A 14,531-nucleotide genomic window follows, 5' to 3' on the forward strand; every position below is an offset into this window, starting at 1 on the left:
AGCACGTCGGGAATTGAAGGCAAAGCGGAATATGCTATCGCGCCTGGCACATTCCTGCACGTGCTCTGCGTGGAGGCCGCTGGGAATTGTAGTTACTAGAGACGACGGCTCCATTTTCTAGGTGATTGCGGCTTCTTCAAAGCAGAGGGCCTCGCTTTCTAGTGAGGCTACAGTCAATACTCTCCCCGCCCGCCCTCTGCTGGAAGGAGCCAAGGCAGTGAAGAAAGTGTCGTAGGCTTTCTAAACTAAGGGATGAAACGTGGGCCCTTCCAATGCCAGTCGATGATCCAGTCACAAAATGTCAGACTGAAAGAAACCTGAGAGGATCTAATCCAGCCATTCCACTTAATTCAGGAGTATTGGGAGGATTCCATGCTATCAACCTCCCCGACCCTCATCACGTTATCAGTAGCGGCCATCCCTGGCTTTGCCCTTGAGGGTCAAAGTTGTTTCTACAACCAGCCCCAACACCCTAACTTTCCTGGCCATCGTGAGCTGTGACTGATACTGTCACCTCTCACAACCTACCTCTTCTTTTTTTAAATATTTATTTATTTTGGCTGCACCGTGTCTCAGTTGCAGCACGTGGGATCTTCGTTGCGGCATGTGGAGTTCTTAGTTGTGGCATGCATGCGGGATCCAGTTCCCTGACCAGGTATCGAACCCAGGTCCCCTGCACTGGAAGCGGGGAGTCTTTCCCATTGGACCACCAGGGAAGTCCCACACCCTACTTCTTGTGCAAACTTTTAGAAAAACTTTCCCAGGTGCTTATGAGGGAAACTGTGTTAAACAGTGGCTGGGCAGAAGTAGAATACTGGGCACCATATTCTGTGACTTTGCCCTCATGTAGAATTTTAGATATCTCTAACAGACTGAGAATGGAGAAGGCTGGCACACCTTACCTCAATCTGAAAAGTGGATTTGGAAATCATTTGCATTCCCTTTCCCATTCCCCTGCACCATCAGTTAACTAATACACCCCCAAAGAATCAGTCAAAATCCAATGTAGTAATCAATGGGTTTTATTTTCCTAGAACTGAAATCATCTACGGTTCTCAGAGCTAAACTTCCAAAGCTACAGTCAGCAATTTTTCATCAGAGCCCAAGGGAGGGGGGCAAGGGTGAAAGAGACGAGAGACGGAAGAGCCAAATAGACCACTAGAAAGAGGCTGGGAGAGGGTGCTTATTTCCCTCTGGCCTCTCAGTGGGTTACAAATTGGATCTGGTGACAACACTGAGGGGACCAGGTGAGGGTATGTGGATGGGAAATGACACCAGAAGGAACACCAAAGCCCCAACTACAACAAGAAAAGTCATCAAGCCCCAAACAGAAGGGGAGCCTCCAAGTGCACCTCAGAAATGGGGGCAACAGTGGGGAAGAAAGGAGCAGAGTGGGGGGCACACAAAGGGATGGGGGGGTCTTTAAAATTTTTTTTTTTTGTAATTTTCTTTTATTAAAAACATTTCCTAAAAAATGTGTCTTTTCCTTTATGTCTGGGTGACGTATGTGACTGTAGGCTGGCCTTGAGCACTGTGGGGAGAGGGAAAAGGGCAGCTAAGGGTCTCCCCAGGGCATCCCATCTCTGGCCTGAGGTCTAAAGGTGGATGGATACTCCTCAACACTCCCATAGGAACTGGGTGAAGTTAACCCTTCAGATCTCAGGTCCTTGACCCAAAGAACTTGGAAGACCCCAAATCTTTTGATGATAAACTGTAACTCCCATAACACCTAGGGTTGGCGTAAGAGAATGGGCATTGTCAACCATCAAGGATTTATTGAAGGGAGCCCCTCTCCCACAAGCTGTCCCACTTTCCCTGAATCCAGGTAGCTGGGAGAACAGGTGCGGGAGGAAGGGACAAGATGCCATCCTCTTGCCCACTCCCCCACCCCAACTTGAAGATTGCCCCTCCCAGGCCCCAGAAGCCCACCGTGCTACTTACACTCCATCCCTTCCACTCATAGCCCTGATCCCAACCAACCCAGAGGTCTAGAATGCCCGGGGAAGGGCGAGAGGGGTGTCAGAAGATGGAAATAGCCAGTCCAGGCCCTAACAAATACACTGGGAAACAGCTCCAGGCAGGGAGGGACACAGTGGCCTCATCTCATCCCACAGAGCAGAAGACATGGACCTGACTCAGGTCACAGGGGTGTGGGGACATGGAGGTGAGGGCCAGGTGGCCTGCCCCATCCGGGTCAATCTCCAGGGTCTGAGCTCAGAAGGGGGAGAGTGAGTGGAAGAGGAGAGTGGGTTGGGGTGGGGAAGGGGTTCCCAGTTTGCAGGCCATGGCCAGTTTCCCCAGTAGCACCCAGACAGCAGCAGGAACGGGGCGGGGGCTCCTCTTGAAACATTGGTGGCTACAGGCTGCGGGGGAGGGTTGGAGGGGAGAAGGGTTAATGGTGTGGCCTTGGCCTGGCCGGGCCCCAGCCAGTGCCGGCCTCCTGGGAGAGCCCACCCTGCCTCCCTGGAGGCTGACTGCTACAGGCCCTCCTCCTCCTCCTCTCAGCAGGGGGCTGGGCCCTCCCAGCCCAGCTGCCTAGGGGCAGGGGGCTCACTCACCTCTCATGGTCTCTGATGCCCGGGGCCTCAGCATCTTCCTTGGCAGCCTCTTCCTCTTCTTCCTCCTCTTCTTCCTCCTGAGGAGGCCCCCGGCCAGAGCCCGGCTCCGAGGGGGTGCTGTTCTTCTCCACCTCCACTGGAACGGGCCTCTCACCCTCCAAGGTGGCCCCTTCCTTCTCCTCCCCTTCGGGGTCTTCTGTCTCCTTGGGACGTTTGGGGGAGTCCTGGGCAGGGTTAGCAGAGATGAGGTGGGTTGAGGCTAGAGAGGGAGGACACCAGCCTCCCCCTCCTTTCCCCAGAGGCTCTCCTTCCTAGGCAGACCCACAGTCCTCCAACCCTCTGCTAGCTGAGAGGTCTCCTGTGTCCCATCTTCTCAGCAAGGGACTCCCCAAAACTAGGGGCTGAGTCTGTCTCTCAGACGGGCACTCCCTGAAAACGTCGTAACGTCCCTCCTCAGACTAGGAGCCTTGCTCCAGGGCCCCAGGTAGGGGGCAGTTACCTCCAGCAGGTCTCCCGCTCTCCTCTTCAGCGCCCCCTTCTCATTCTTCTCCTTGGTCGGCTCATCAATGACCAGCTTCCCTTCCTCATCACTGCTGCCTTCGGCATTCCCCTTCTTATCGCCATCACCCTCGGTGGCTTCGGGCTCGGGCTCTTCCACACAGCTCTTTTTCTGGGAGGACTGCGGCGGAGACAGCAAAGGCTGAGTGGCACCAGCGACTGCCACGCTGGGCCCCCTCCCCAGACCCCTCCCTCGGCCACTCACTCCTTCCTTCTCCCACCTCTCCCCCGCCCCCACCCAGGTGCCCAGTCTCACAAGTGATTTGAGACCCACCTCTGTCGGATTAGCCCCGGGGTAAACCCACTGGCCGGGCAGGCAGGGCTCTGTGCAGGAGGGGGGAGGGCTGGAGCAGGAGGCAAAACCTCGGGTCAACTTCTCCCAGAGGGAGCTGGGACCCTTTCCCCGCCAACCCCCGCCCCCCACCCTCCCGCCTCATCCTGCCCGGCTCACGAGCACCTCCTCCTGGAAGCCTTTGTGGAAAGAGTTAAGGCCACATCCTATACTCACACTGGGCCTGCCAAAGGCCTGTCCCCACTTACCGCCTCCATCCTGTTCCTGCCCCCCCAGGCGCTGTCTAACAGGTGGCCCCTGACCACAGCTACATCACACACCCGGAACCCCTTCCCCTCTGCAAGAAGCCTCCCCCAACCCCCCACCCCACGAGCTCCTACTCTGAAAGCCCTGGTGTTGGTGTCTGAGCCCCCTGTTCCTGAAGCAGCACACGTGGGCCCAGGGGCTCCCGGCACCTATGGCCACACCCGCTTTCCAGGAGGTCTCTGGGGCGGATGGCAGCTCACCTGGTAGCCAGAAGCCTTGACGGTAGGGTTGTTCTCGATCTCCCACAGCCCCTCGCTGAACCCTTTCCGTTTGTTGGGCTTGCCAAACTTCTCCTTGGACTCCTCGTAAGGGAAGAGGTCTTTGGGGCCCAGGAATGCCCTGGTGAGAGATGGGAGACTGTGCTCTCGAGTCCCTCACCGCATCTGAGCTGCGCAGCCCCATAGGGAAGGCGTGCCGTCACCACTGCTCGTTCCCCAAAGTGGTCCCCCCGTGGCCCTCCCCACCTCTGCCCCCTCACTCACGTCTCGTGGGTCCCGAAAAAAAAGACTTGGTATTTGTTGGCTGTGGATTTCACGGCAGCCTCAGGCATCTCGTCAATCTGAGAGCAAGATGAGTAAAGTGAGCGTGAGCTGGAGTCTTGAGGTCACGAATTTGGGGCCGGAGGGTAGGGGTTAAGGGGCTGATCTCTAAGGCACATCTGTGAAAAATCAGACTGAGAGGGACCCAGGAGTTCACCAAAGGGGTTTCTGAACCATTTTTAGCAGTGTGACTTTGTTCAAAAGAAGTCAGGCATAAAAGCCCAGCAGAATCCCCGCCTCTCTTTTTCACAAACCAAACAGCGTCCATAAACAGATCCTGCCCATAAGCTCCACGTCTTTGCCATCACCCTGGTCCAACCACTGTCCCCTCTTGACTGGACTGAAACCACAGCCTCCCTCTCTTCTCTCAGTCTCCATTCTTGCCCCACTACAACTCATTCTCCACACTGCAGCCAGAGGGGGCCTTTCCAAGTGCGGGTCTGAGCATTTCAGTCCCCCTGCTAGAAACCTTCCGGTGGCTTTTCAGGACTCTAGGGCCCACCTGTTCACCATTGTCCCTAATGTCAAGGTCTGAATTCCAATGCTGCCAACAGTATTTGTATGAGCTTGGGCAACTGACAGAACCTCAATTTTCTCAACTGTAAAATGGAGATGGTCACAGTACTTAAGCCATAGCGTTGTAAGGATTAAAAGACCATAATGTAGTACGTCCCGCATATGTGCTCGCTATCATCATCCTCTCCCCAGTACGCTGCCCCTCTGCTCTCTGCTCCAGCCACACTGACCTTTCAGTCTCCTATAGTCACTCCTGATCAGCCTTCCAACCTCAGCCCCATCATCACTTCCTCCAGAAAGCTTCCCCACCTCTCCCAACCTGGTTGGCTTCCCAGATAAAACTCTCAGCACCTCTCCTTCACAGTGCTTTTCACAATTCTAGTTTTACAGTTCTTCATGTTACCGTTTGCTTAATGTCTACGTGGACTATACCTGCCCCGAGAACAGAGAGGTCTGTTTGTAAGTCCAACACAGTGCCTAGCACCCAGTGAGTGCACAGTGAAGATATGCTGAATGACTCTATGAAACAGACAGAAGCAGCCTGCTCTGACTGAAGTGGAGAGGTGAGGCCAAGGGCTGCCTATTCAATATCCCCCATCAGTAGCAGCTCCAAAAGACTTCTGGGAAACTCTCTGAAAGTCATGTCATGTAGTCAGACTCTCTTATTTTACAGACAAGGAAACTGAGGCCCAGAAAAGACAAGTGATTTGCCCAAGATGACAGGACAAGTTAGTGAGGGCCAGATTTCAGAACTAGAGCTCCTGACTTGATCCTCTAACTCAAATGTCCTGGGGGCATAAGGGATGCTGTGGTGGAGAAGGTGCAGAGGTCTGAGGTCAGGGAAATGGTGAGAGACAGTTGCCCAGATAGCCTCTCCCAGATCAGGCCCTAGAAGCCCAGGCCAAGCTGAGCTGGGGGGGGAGGGGGTGTGGGGGACGGGGGAAGAGGACTACAACTCCCAGCAACACTTGCAGCAGCCCTAGCGGCCGGGCTTCCCACCGGACAGAGGCCAGGTGGCCATGTTGGCTGGGGCCCGGGGTGCAGATAGGAAAGAGACAGACAGACCAAGGCAGTGATTAAACACACAGAGACTAGGACAGAGTGCCTGACTGGGGGCCTGGGGAGACAGGGAGGCTAGGTGGATGGAAATAAGCTGAGACACACCCAGGAGATGGGGTGGAACCTGAGCAAGAATCTGAGGGGCATCTTGCTCCAGACATGGAGTCTTCAAGCTCCTGAGCACCTCCCCCCTTGCCCTGTGGCCGCTGGGGACAGAGGTCCAGCCCCTCCCCCCCAGGAAGGCTCAGCACAAACTGGGCCCTCCCCACAATCGGGAAGACACTGGGGTGTGAGAGCTGGGGGTGGAAAGGCACGCTGTCCCCCACCCCAGCTCAATCCCCATCGCCATGACAACCCAACCCCGCCCCCGGGGCCACTCAGCAACCAGGAATGTGACTGCCCCTCCCCCCCCCCAGGCCCTCTCTCCAGATTGGGGAGGAGGGGACACTAACACACACCCCACCCCCAAGCCTGGAGTCTGGCACCTGGGTCCCTGGCTGTGCCTGAAACCACAGCTAGGGCTGAGGGCTGCGGGCCCTTCTCAGGAAGGCAGAGCTGGGGTGTGGGCAAAGGAGGAGCCAGTCCTCTGCTAGGATACCTGGGTCCTGTTGCTAGCTCCCCACCCTCCTCTCAGAGGGGGAAGCAAAAAATAAAATGAGGGCCTCCAGGGCTTAGAGATCCCAGGAGACAGGCAGAGGACAATAATAGCAAAAGCTCTTTCCTAGGCCTCTTGTTGGTGGATCATCGAGCACCAGGAAAGAGGACGGGGGGGGGTGGGGGGTGGGGGGGGTGGTGGTGGAATATCTAAGGGTCCCAGCTGGGAACTACTTTGGGCTCTGCATTTTCAGTGCCACACTTGAGCCAGGACGTTAACAGGCTTGTAGGAAACATGTGATGAAAAGGGAGAAACTGAGGCTCAGGAAAGGGGGGATGGTGAGTGAAGGGGTCAGAAACAGGAGACATGAGGTCCTCTCAAGGAGCTCAGACCAGGCAAAGCAGCGCTCTGCCCGTCAGTCTCTTTCCCGTGGGAAGCGAACTCAAAGAGAGGTAGCTGAACGCTGTGACAGGGGATCCAGGAGGCCACCAGCTGCCCAGCCTCAGGGGCGGGGGAGAAACCAAAGAATGGATGGGAATTAAAAATAGACAGAACGGGACACACCAGATATACCCGCCCTGCTGACTTCTAGCCAGATAAAGAGTAGGTCGAGAGGAAAGAGGAAAGAGGGAGGCCAGGGGCCTGGGCAGATGGGCATCTACCCCCAAAGCATAAAACCACCCCAATCCCACCTCACCTCGAGTGTAGGCAACCGTGGGGGAAGGGCCAGGAGAGGCGTGCTCCTTTAACTTAATGGAATTCCCAACCCCTCACCCCAAAAAGGGGAGACATTCCTTCTCTAGTGGACCCTTCATCCTTCAAGCCACAAAGGAAATGTCCTTCTGCATTTGGAAGTGAAGGGAGGTTCTCCGTCGAAGACAGAGGATATGAAGTCTCAGGGGAGGCCTGTACTCCCAATACAGACATGTGTCTCCCAGGCGGTGCCTTTATATCCAGGTTGTGACTCAGAACAAGTGAGTCAAAGCTAAGTGGGTCAGGGTGGGGCCAGATGAGTGCTGGGTACCCCACTGCACCTCCTCCACTGGCCAACAGGGGAGGGGGCTCTGCTACTTCTCAGCCATTCCAGGAATCCTGGCAAGTTACTTTCCCCCACCCCCACCCCGGCTGGGGCTCATCCACTCCCACCCCCACCCCACCCCCCACCCTCTGCCCTCTGCACGTGCCTCATTCCATCACACAGGCCTGAGCACAAGTCCCATCCTCCCAGAGCCCAGGGCACCTTCTAAGGCCTTAAGTACCCAGGTGAGGAGTGGGGAGAGAGGACTGAACACCTCTCCCCCAGCCTCATACCAAATCCAGGCCCAGGGGCGCCAGCTGAGCACATAGAAAGGCAGCAGAGAAGGCTAAGCCCACCCTGACTGCCAGCCAGGGTTCTGACCACCACACCCAAGGCCCAGGCCCAGCCTGACCCATGAACCGTAAAATGTGGGGCAGGAGACAGTTGGGGTCAGGAAAGTGTGGCAAGCCCAAGAGGCAGAAAAGAGAAGGTGGTGCCTGGATGTGGGGGAAGGGCAGAGGGCAGACAGATGGGCGAGGCCCTCTGGCTGCTCAGGTTTCCTGGGACTGTGAAACAGGAAGTGGAGAAAGGAGGAAGGAACCTCAGGGGGAAAATCCCTGAGTCTTGGAGGTTAACTGTTAAGTGCTTGGAGATCCCCCAGGAAGTCTGGCAGGAGGAAGAGGAAAGGAGAAGGTTAAGATGGAGTCACACCATCCTTCCAGGCAGGTCTTGCCTACCACGTGGTCCCTCTGGCTGAACTCTCCAAGCACTGGGCTGTTCCAGTCTCACCCAGAGTCAGCCATCCTCCCCAGAAGCAGGGGCTGAGGAAGGAAAGCCCACACAGTGGCCTTCACCATGGCTGAGGACTCTGGTTGCCTATTAGATGGAGCAGTCAGCGAGGCCCCCCTACTCCTCCTCCATCTCAGGAGGAGCCAGGCCCCCCTTCAGGCTCTGCCACTCACAAGACTAAGACAGCACCCAAGGATGGTGAGGTATTCGGAAGATAACAACCTTGGGTGTACCACTCTCTCCAATTTTCAGAATCAAGACCCGGAGCACAGGCAAAGGGTGGGGTCCTATCTCTTTGGGATCCAGTCTGATCTCCCTCCCCCAACCCAAACTTTATCTAAAGGGCCCAGGCCTCAACAGAGCAAGAGACTGCCTCCCTGTCCTGCCCTTCTGTCCTGGAGGCCTAGGGTGAACAGAGGAAATGGACAGCATCCCCAGTCCCAGGCGCTGCCCTTACTCCAAAGGCTACCAGAAACCTGAAGGCTTTCTTCACAGGGGCCAATGTGGGTCTGCATGGGCCCCCCTTTCTCTCTTCCCTGCAGCCTGAAGGGGTTCCCTACAACCCCCATTCCAGCTGAGCCCCCTCCTCAGTCTCTGGACTTTGTCCCACCCCCAGGAGGTAGAAGCAGTAGAGACCTGTGTTCAGTTCTTGCCCTGCCCACCAGGACCTTGGCATCTGGACCAAGAAGCCAGATGGATCAAAGGTGCAGGGTAAAGTACATGAGTGTTCACACACCACACACATACATGCACACACAAGGCTGTCTGTGGCTGCTTCCTCACACTGCCCCCCACCCCCCAAACCCAAGTCCCCTAGAAGGCCCTGGAGGCTTGGAGAGCCCTGCTTCACTCTGTACTTCACTCCCATTCCGGAGGCCAGACATCTAGAAGTTGCAGGGAACAAGGAGCTCAAGGCATATGGGATTAGGTATATTCCTCAGGAGAGGGTAGTGAGTGAGGAAGGGTCTCCTGGATTTTCTCGGAGTGGCCCCAAAGTTGGTCTGGACACTGAACAGGACCCAAGGGAGCCTGGGGCAACTTCCCAAGCTCAGAGCAGGGTCTGGCCCAGATGAAGACACAGACTCATGTGGAAAAGAGCAACCCACAGCCATAAGGCAGTTCTGCACTTGGTCCCCTTGCCCAGAAGACTCCCTCCCTCTACTCCTCTCTGCCCTTGGATTACACTCTACAGGAGTCCTATACTCTAGGGCTGATACCAAAGGCCTCTCTCTACACCAACGTTGAAATAAGGTGCCAGAGACACTGTGCCCTGTGACACCCCCAACCTCCTCCAGCACCCTCTGGCAACCTCCCTTACTCCTTACTTCACCTGTCTCAGTTCTTAGGGGAAACATGATGAATGCGCCAGGCTGGGCATTTGGGCCCCACCCTCCCACCTGGCCAGGTGCTGGGGTGGGGGGAGGGTGGGCGCCTCACATTGGCGGGCTTAATCAACCACATGGCAGACTGGGCCGTTCTGGCGGGAGAGGCTCAGAAATGGGGAGGAGAAGCAACTCGGGTTCCCCCCACCTCCACTAAGAGGCAGGGCAGTCTGGACTGGACTTCCCAATCCCAACAAGGGCTCTGCCACCTTCAGCCCCCAATCTGAGTCGGCAGCATACGGAGAAATATTTTTGTGGAGCTGAGGAGTGAAGGGTACTAGCCGGTGATTTCCAAGCTAGACGGATCCCCTCTTCTGCCGCCCCCCCCAACGATTCCTCGACCCTCCCAACTTCAGACCTCTTACGGATGCCCCAAACCAAAGTTTTCTAGAAGCGAACTCCGCCTCCATCTAGCCTTTCAGGGCTGAGATCCTTCTTAACCATCTAATGTAGGAAGAGGAGAGTTTGAACTGGGGGTAACAATCAGTGAAGAAACTGGGGGTCTCTAAGGGGGTCCCTGAAGGGGGTAGCGGTGGCGCCTGGGGGTGGTGGTGGGAGGAGTTACACTGCTGGCCCAAACCCAGGCAGCGCGCCCGAAACCGCTGGGAGTATGGGGGCTGGGGGCGGAACTGAGCACGCGGAGCCGGGGGCCGGGAAGTGACCGGCGCCCTCAGATCCCCACGCCGCGCACACGCCACCACGCGCGGACGCCGTGTGGCCAGGTGTTCGCCGCTGCCGCCACCACCACCCCCACCACCCCGCCTCCACCATTATATAACCGGCGGGTGGGCTTGAGTCGCTCGGGAAAGATTCGGGGACTCAGACGCCCCCCACCCCCACCCCCTCCGCGCGGAGCGCTCTTGCCCTCTCGGGTGTTATGCAACCCAAGTCTGGAGGTGGATAGGGGGCGGCGGGCCGCCCTGCTCACCCGGGCCGGCCAGTGTGGGTAGCCCTTCATCTTGGCGAACACCAGGTCCCCGCATTTGTACTCCTTCTGCCGGTTGGATCGCGACATGGCGGGGCTCCGGGCGCCCCGGGCTCCGCGCCGGGCCGGAAAGCGCGAGCCCAAGTTTGCGCGTGCGGCGGTGGCGGCGCCGCTCCGCTCCGGCCCTCGCGCGGCCCCCGCCTCGATGGTGGCCCCCGGCCCAGGCTCCTGCGCGGCCACGGCGTCTCCGCCCGCGCGCCGCACGGACGGGGCGGGCGCGGATCGGGGGCAACGCTCCGGCGCGATGGGTGCGCGCTCGTGCAGTTGTTTGTGTTTGAAATTCAATTGCTCCCTCCGCTGCGCGAGGCCTCTTCCTCCACCCCCCTCCCGGTCCCCACTCCTCCTCCTCCCTCCTCCCTTTCTCACTCCTCCTCCTCCTCCCTCCTCCGCGCTCCCTCCCGCGGCGGTTTGATGAGTGCGGCTTCTTGACGCCCTGTGCCTGCCACTGCCCGACGCCCAACCTGGAGCCGCCTGGCGGTGCGCGGCGACACAGGCGTGAGGAGCCGATTGCCGAGCAAGCCGAGTAGGCTTTGTGTGCCCGCTGTCGGTGGGTGCCCGCCCGCCCGGGAGGAGCTGGCGCCCGGCAGGACGGAGCGGCCTGGCGCCCCTCCCCCGGCCCCTCGGGTCGCTCCCAACTGCGGCTTCGGCGCTGCCAACTGTCGACGTCTAGGCGCAGTGTCTACCTGCCCTCGGCTCCATCCCCATCCACGAATGTTTGCTGGGCACCCAGTGCATGGCAGCGTGCTGGGCGCCGGGGCGAGAGCTGGGCACCGCGCCCCTGAGCGCACAGAGGTTTGGCCTGGACCTCGACGTGCTTACAGTCTGTGGGGCGGCTCCTGAAACGTCGGGGATTGCGCCCTACGACGGCCTTTGTGGAATTCGGTATCGAGGAAGCTTCGGAGGGGTTGTGGCACAAAGTGGCCACGTTCCATGTGCATTAGACAGGTCTCGGTTCTCTGCTACTTCCTGGCAAAAGAGATCTGGGCTTTACCACCAGTTAAGCCCTCAAAGATGAGCTCTGTTCTAGTGGGAAGAGACAGTAGAATGCCAGTAAATCCCAAACCATCGATAAAACGTGAAGTCACTAGCTTTCTCGGGGCGGTGAGAGTGGGGAAAAATCTGGGAAGGCTTCACAAAGTGGTGACTTTTGAGTTGGGCCTTAAAGGACGAATGTGAGCTTGCCGGATTCCAGAGACAACATTTTAGACTAGGTTATATGTTAAGAACTGATAGAGCCAAAACTTGAATTCACGTCGCTTACCATTAAGCCAAACAAGACTTTGCCGTAATTACATCTTTGATTTGCTGTCACTCTGTTGATCTTGGATTTGCCGAAATTCCAGACACCTATGGTAACTTAGAAATAAGCTATTTGGATCTTATGTTATAGTATGTCCAGATCCTTAAAATTTTGCAACAAAATATTCTAGGTTTGAAGAGAGAAAATATGTGTGTTTTTCTTCCCACAAGTTTCCTGATCCTACTTCAAAGCATGTGCAAAGTCTCCCTGAAAAAGAAGCGCAGGATGAAGCCAAAAGGCCCAGATCCACATCCTACCCTGCTGTTCACTAGTCATGAGAACTTGGGCTACCCCCTGAACTTCTCCCTGAGCCTCAGTTTCTTCAACTGTGAGATGGGATCACATTACTTTCCTGCCAACATCACAGACATGGAAGGGCTGCTTATCATTAGCTGAGGCCTGACCTTGCTCCCTGCAGGCCTTCATATCAGTTGGTTGTCCTTATGTCCATGGCAATGCATTTCACAATTGTTGCCTTTGTAAAATGTGGCCTCTCAGCATAATCCCACCTTGTGATAGGAGGTGGCTGGCCCTGTCCACAGGCACTCCAGGCCCCAGGCTGCTGGCACAGCGGGGCACTCTGCAAGGTCCTCATGCATGCCCTCAGCCACAGACCTGTCGATTTGTTTCAATAGCAAATCCAAACTTGTTGCAACAGAGCAGCTAGATCCAGTTGGTGTTTACTCTACCATGCATTCCAGTTTGAAATGCAGTCAGTGTGATAGTCCAGATTCTGTCAGGCTAATACCCTTCTTTGTTGTTCTTATTGTTGTTAGGAGAGAATCTTGTCACAAGTTCTTAGAAATGTTTCAGTAAATCCAGTGTCACAATTGGTTTCCTTTTATTTAGTGTTCAGGCCAGTATTACAAATATGCCATTTCAGTGCAACAAACATGTTTTTTAAACTGTTTTCCAATTTAGCACACCCCAATTTAGTTTAAACCAAAGACTCCTATCCATTTCTCCACTTTGTTGTATGGAGATGGCAATAAGGCTTCTTCAATTCTTTTTGCAACAAATCTCTTGGGCCTGTCATTCAGTCTGCCATGCAGATGCTGGTTGCAATAAAACAACCAGGGTTCCCTTTGTTGCAATAATCTCCCAGGCCTTGGTTGCAATTTAATATCCAAGTTCTCCTTACAATAACATCATCAACCAATTCACAGCTGCCCCTACCAACCAAGCCAAGAGCCACAGAGGGTCAGTTACAGGGGCGGGCATAAACCTGCTTCCCCTGGGATTCAGGTCTAATTGAGCGCTTTGCAGACTTTAATGTGCAAATGAATCACCTGGGGATCCTCTTAAAAAGCAGATTCTAACTCAGTAGGTGTGGGGTGCCCACATTTCTATTTCATCACCCAAGGTGCTGCTGCTTTGGACCTCTGTTGATTAGTAACGTCTAAAACACTCGGCCACAGGCCCCCGGCTGCTAGTCCAGCTTGGAACCAATTCACAGATGTCTCAGTGAGATGATTCCTTTGATGCTGGTGCCTGAGTCTACATTTGTGTGGGGGGGAGGTCAAGACAGACAGTGGACTTGGGGCCCTAGAGCAGAGAAGGCTTGAGGGTGCAGATCTGGCTCTAGGGTTCTGAAGCGAGTCTGGAGGAGCTAGGTCAGGGAAGATGGTGGCGGACTTCTTCTTTCCATGTCAGGAAGGAGGAACTGGCACAGCAGTAGGGTTGTGGAATTTAGAGTACTAGAGGAAGGGGCAATGTAGTCTAGTGGAAACAATCTGTGTTTGTTTGAAACTTGCTTTTAGCAAATGACTTAACTAGAATTTCTAAACAAAATTTTCTTCCACTGCAAAAGTACTAATACAAATAGCCACCCTTATGGTGTGGTTGTAAAGTGAAAAGGAGATCATCTGAGTGAAAAACTTACCTGCTCATTAGTTTCAAAGGAGGTTCCTTCCCTTTAACTCCTAAGAGAGAGTCGAGGGGTTTGGCTCCGGTCCCAGCCCTCAACGCTGTGTGACCTGCTCCCATTACTACTTCTTGGGCCCGGTTACCCCTTCTGGAAAATGGAGGAGAGAAGGATGGGAAGTTTAGAACAGTGGTTTTCAAAACCGCCTCCATTGGCCCCTCCCACTGGTGCCTCCCCAAATAAAAAAGCATTCATGGGCTTCCCTGGTGGCCCAGTGGTTGAGAGTCTGCCTGCCGATGCAGAGGACACGGGTTCGTGCCCCGGTCTGGGAAGATCCCACATACCGCGGAGCGGCTGGGCCCATGAGCCATGGCCTCTGAGCCTGTGCGTCCAGAGCCTGTGCTCCGCAACGGGAGAGGCCACAACAGTGGGAGGCCCGTGTACCGCAAAAAAAAAAAAAAAAAAAAAAAAAGCATTCATGGTTTTATGCATTTTACAAGGAGTCAGAGATAACAGGGTCTAAGTACCTGCTCCACCACTGTGACACACTGTATTGCTTTAGGAAACCTACTTCACTGCTCCCAGTCTCAGTTTGCATGTCTGTGAAATGGGTGAGTTTCAGTTTCCATGTCTGTAAAAAGGGTTGTGATGAGGATTGAATGAATTTAATGTATTTTAAAGTGCTTTGAATAGAGCCAGGAACATGGTAAATGCTTGATAAAATCAGTGATCACTGTATTTATCAGATTCGATTGAGTAATAGTTCAAGA

The 14,531-nt window shown here is 55.3% G+C and overlaps 1 protein-coding gene across 2 annotated transcripts; it reads right to left on the reverse strand.

The window, feature by feature from the left end:
• Positions 1 to 1,006: 1,006 nt before the first annotated feature.
• HDGF (heparin binding growth factor) lies at positions 1,007 to 10,921 on the reverse strand. 2 transcript variants are annotated; one of them, XM_060031987.1, is made up of 6 exons: positions 10,541 to 10,921; positions 4,197 to 4,273; positions 3,915 to 4,053; positions 3,058 to 3,237; positions 2,559 to 2,782; positions 1,007 to 2,363 (listed from the first exon to the last, which is right to left on the reverse strand). In XM_060031987.1, the coding sequence occupies exons 1-6, from the start codon at positions 10,625 to 10,627 to the stop codon at positions 2,357 to 2,359; spliced, it is 714 nt and encodes a 237-aa protein (XP_059887970.1). In that variant the 5' UTR covers positions 10,628 to 10,921; the 3' UTR covers positions 1,007 to 2,356. The 2 variants fall into 2 exon arrangements, with proteins under 2 accessions (XP_059887970.1, XP_059887979.1); XM_060031996.1 differs by lacking the exon at positions 10,541 to 10,921 and adding an exon at positions 7,121 to 7,273.
• Positions 10,922 to 14,531: the final 3,610 nt, after the last annotated feature.

This window comes from Delphinus delphis, chromosome 1 (genome assembly GCF_949987515.2).
Source record: "Delphinus delphis chromosome 1, mDelDel1.2, whole genome shotgun sequence".
NCBI lineage: Eukaryota > Metazoa > Chordata > Mammalia > Artiodactyla > Delphinidae > Delphinus > Delphinus delphis.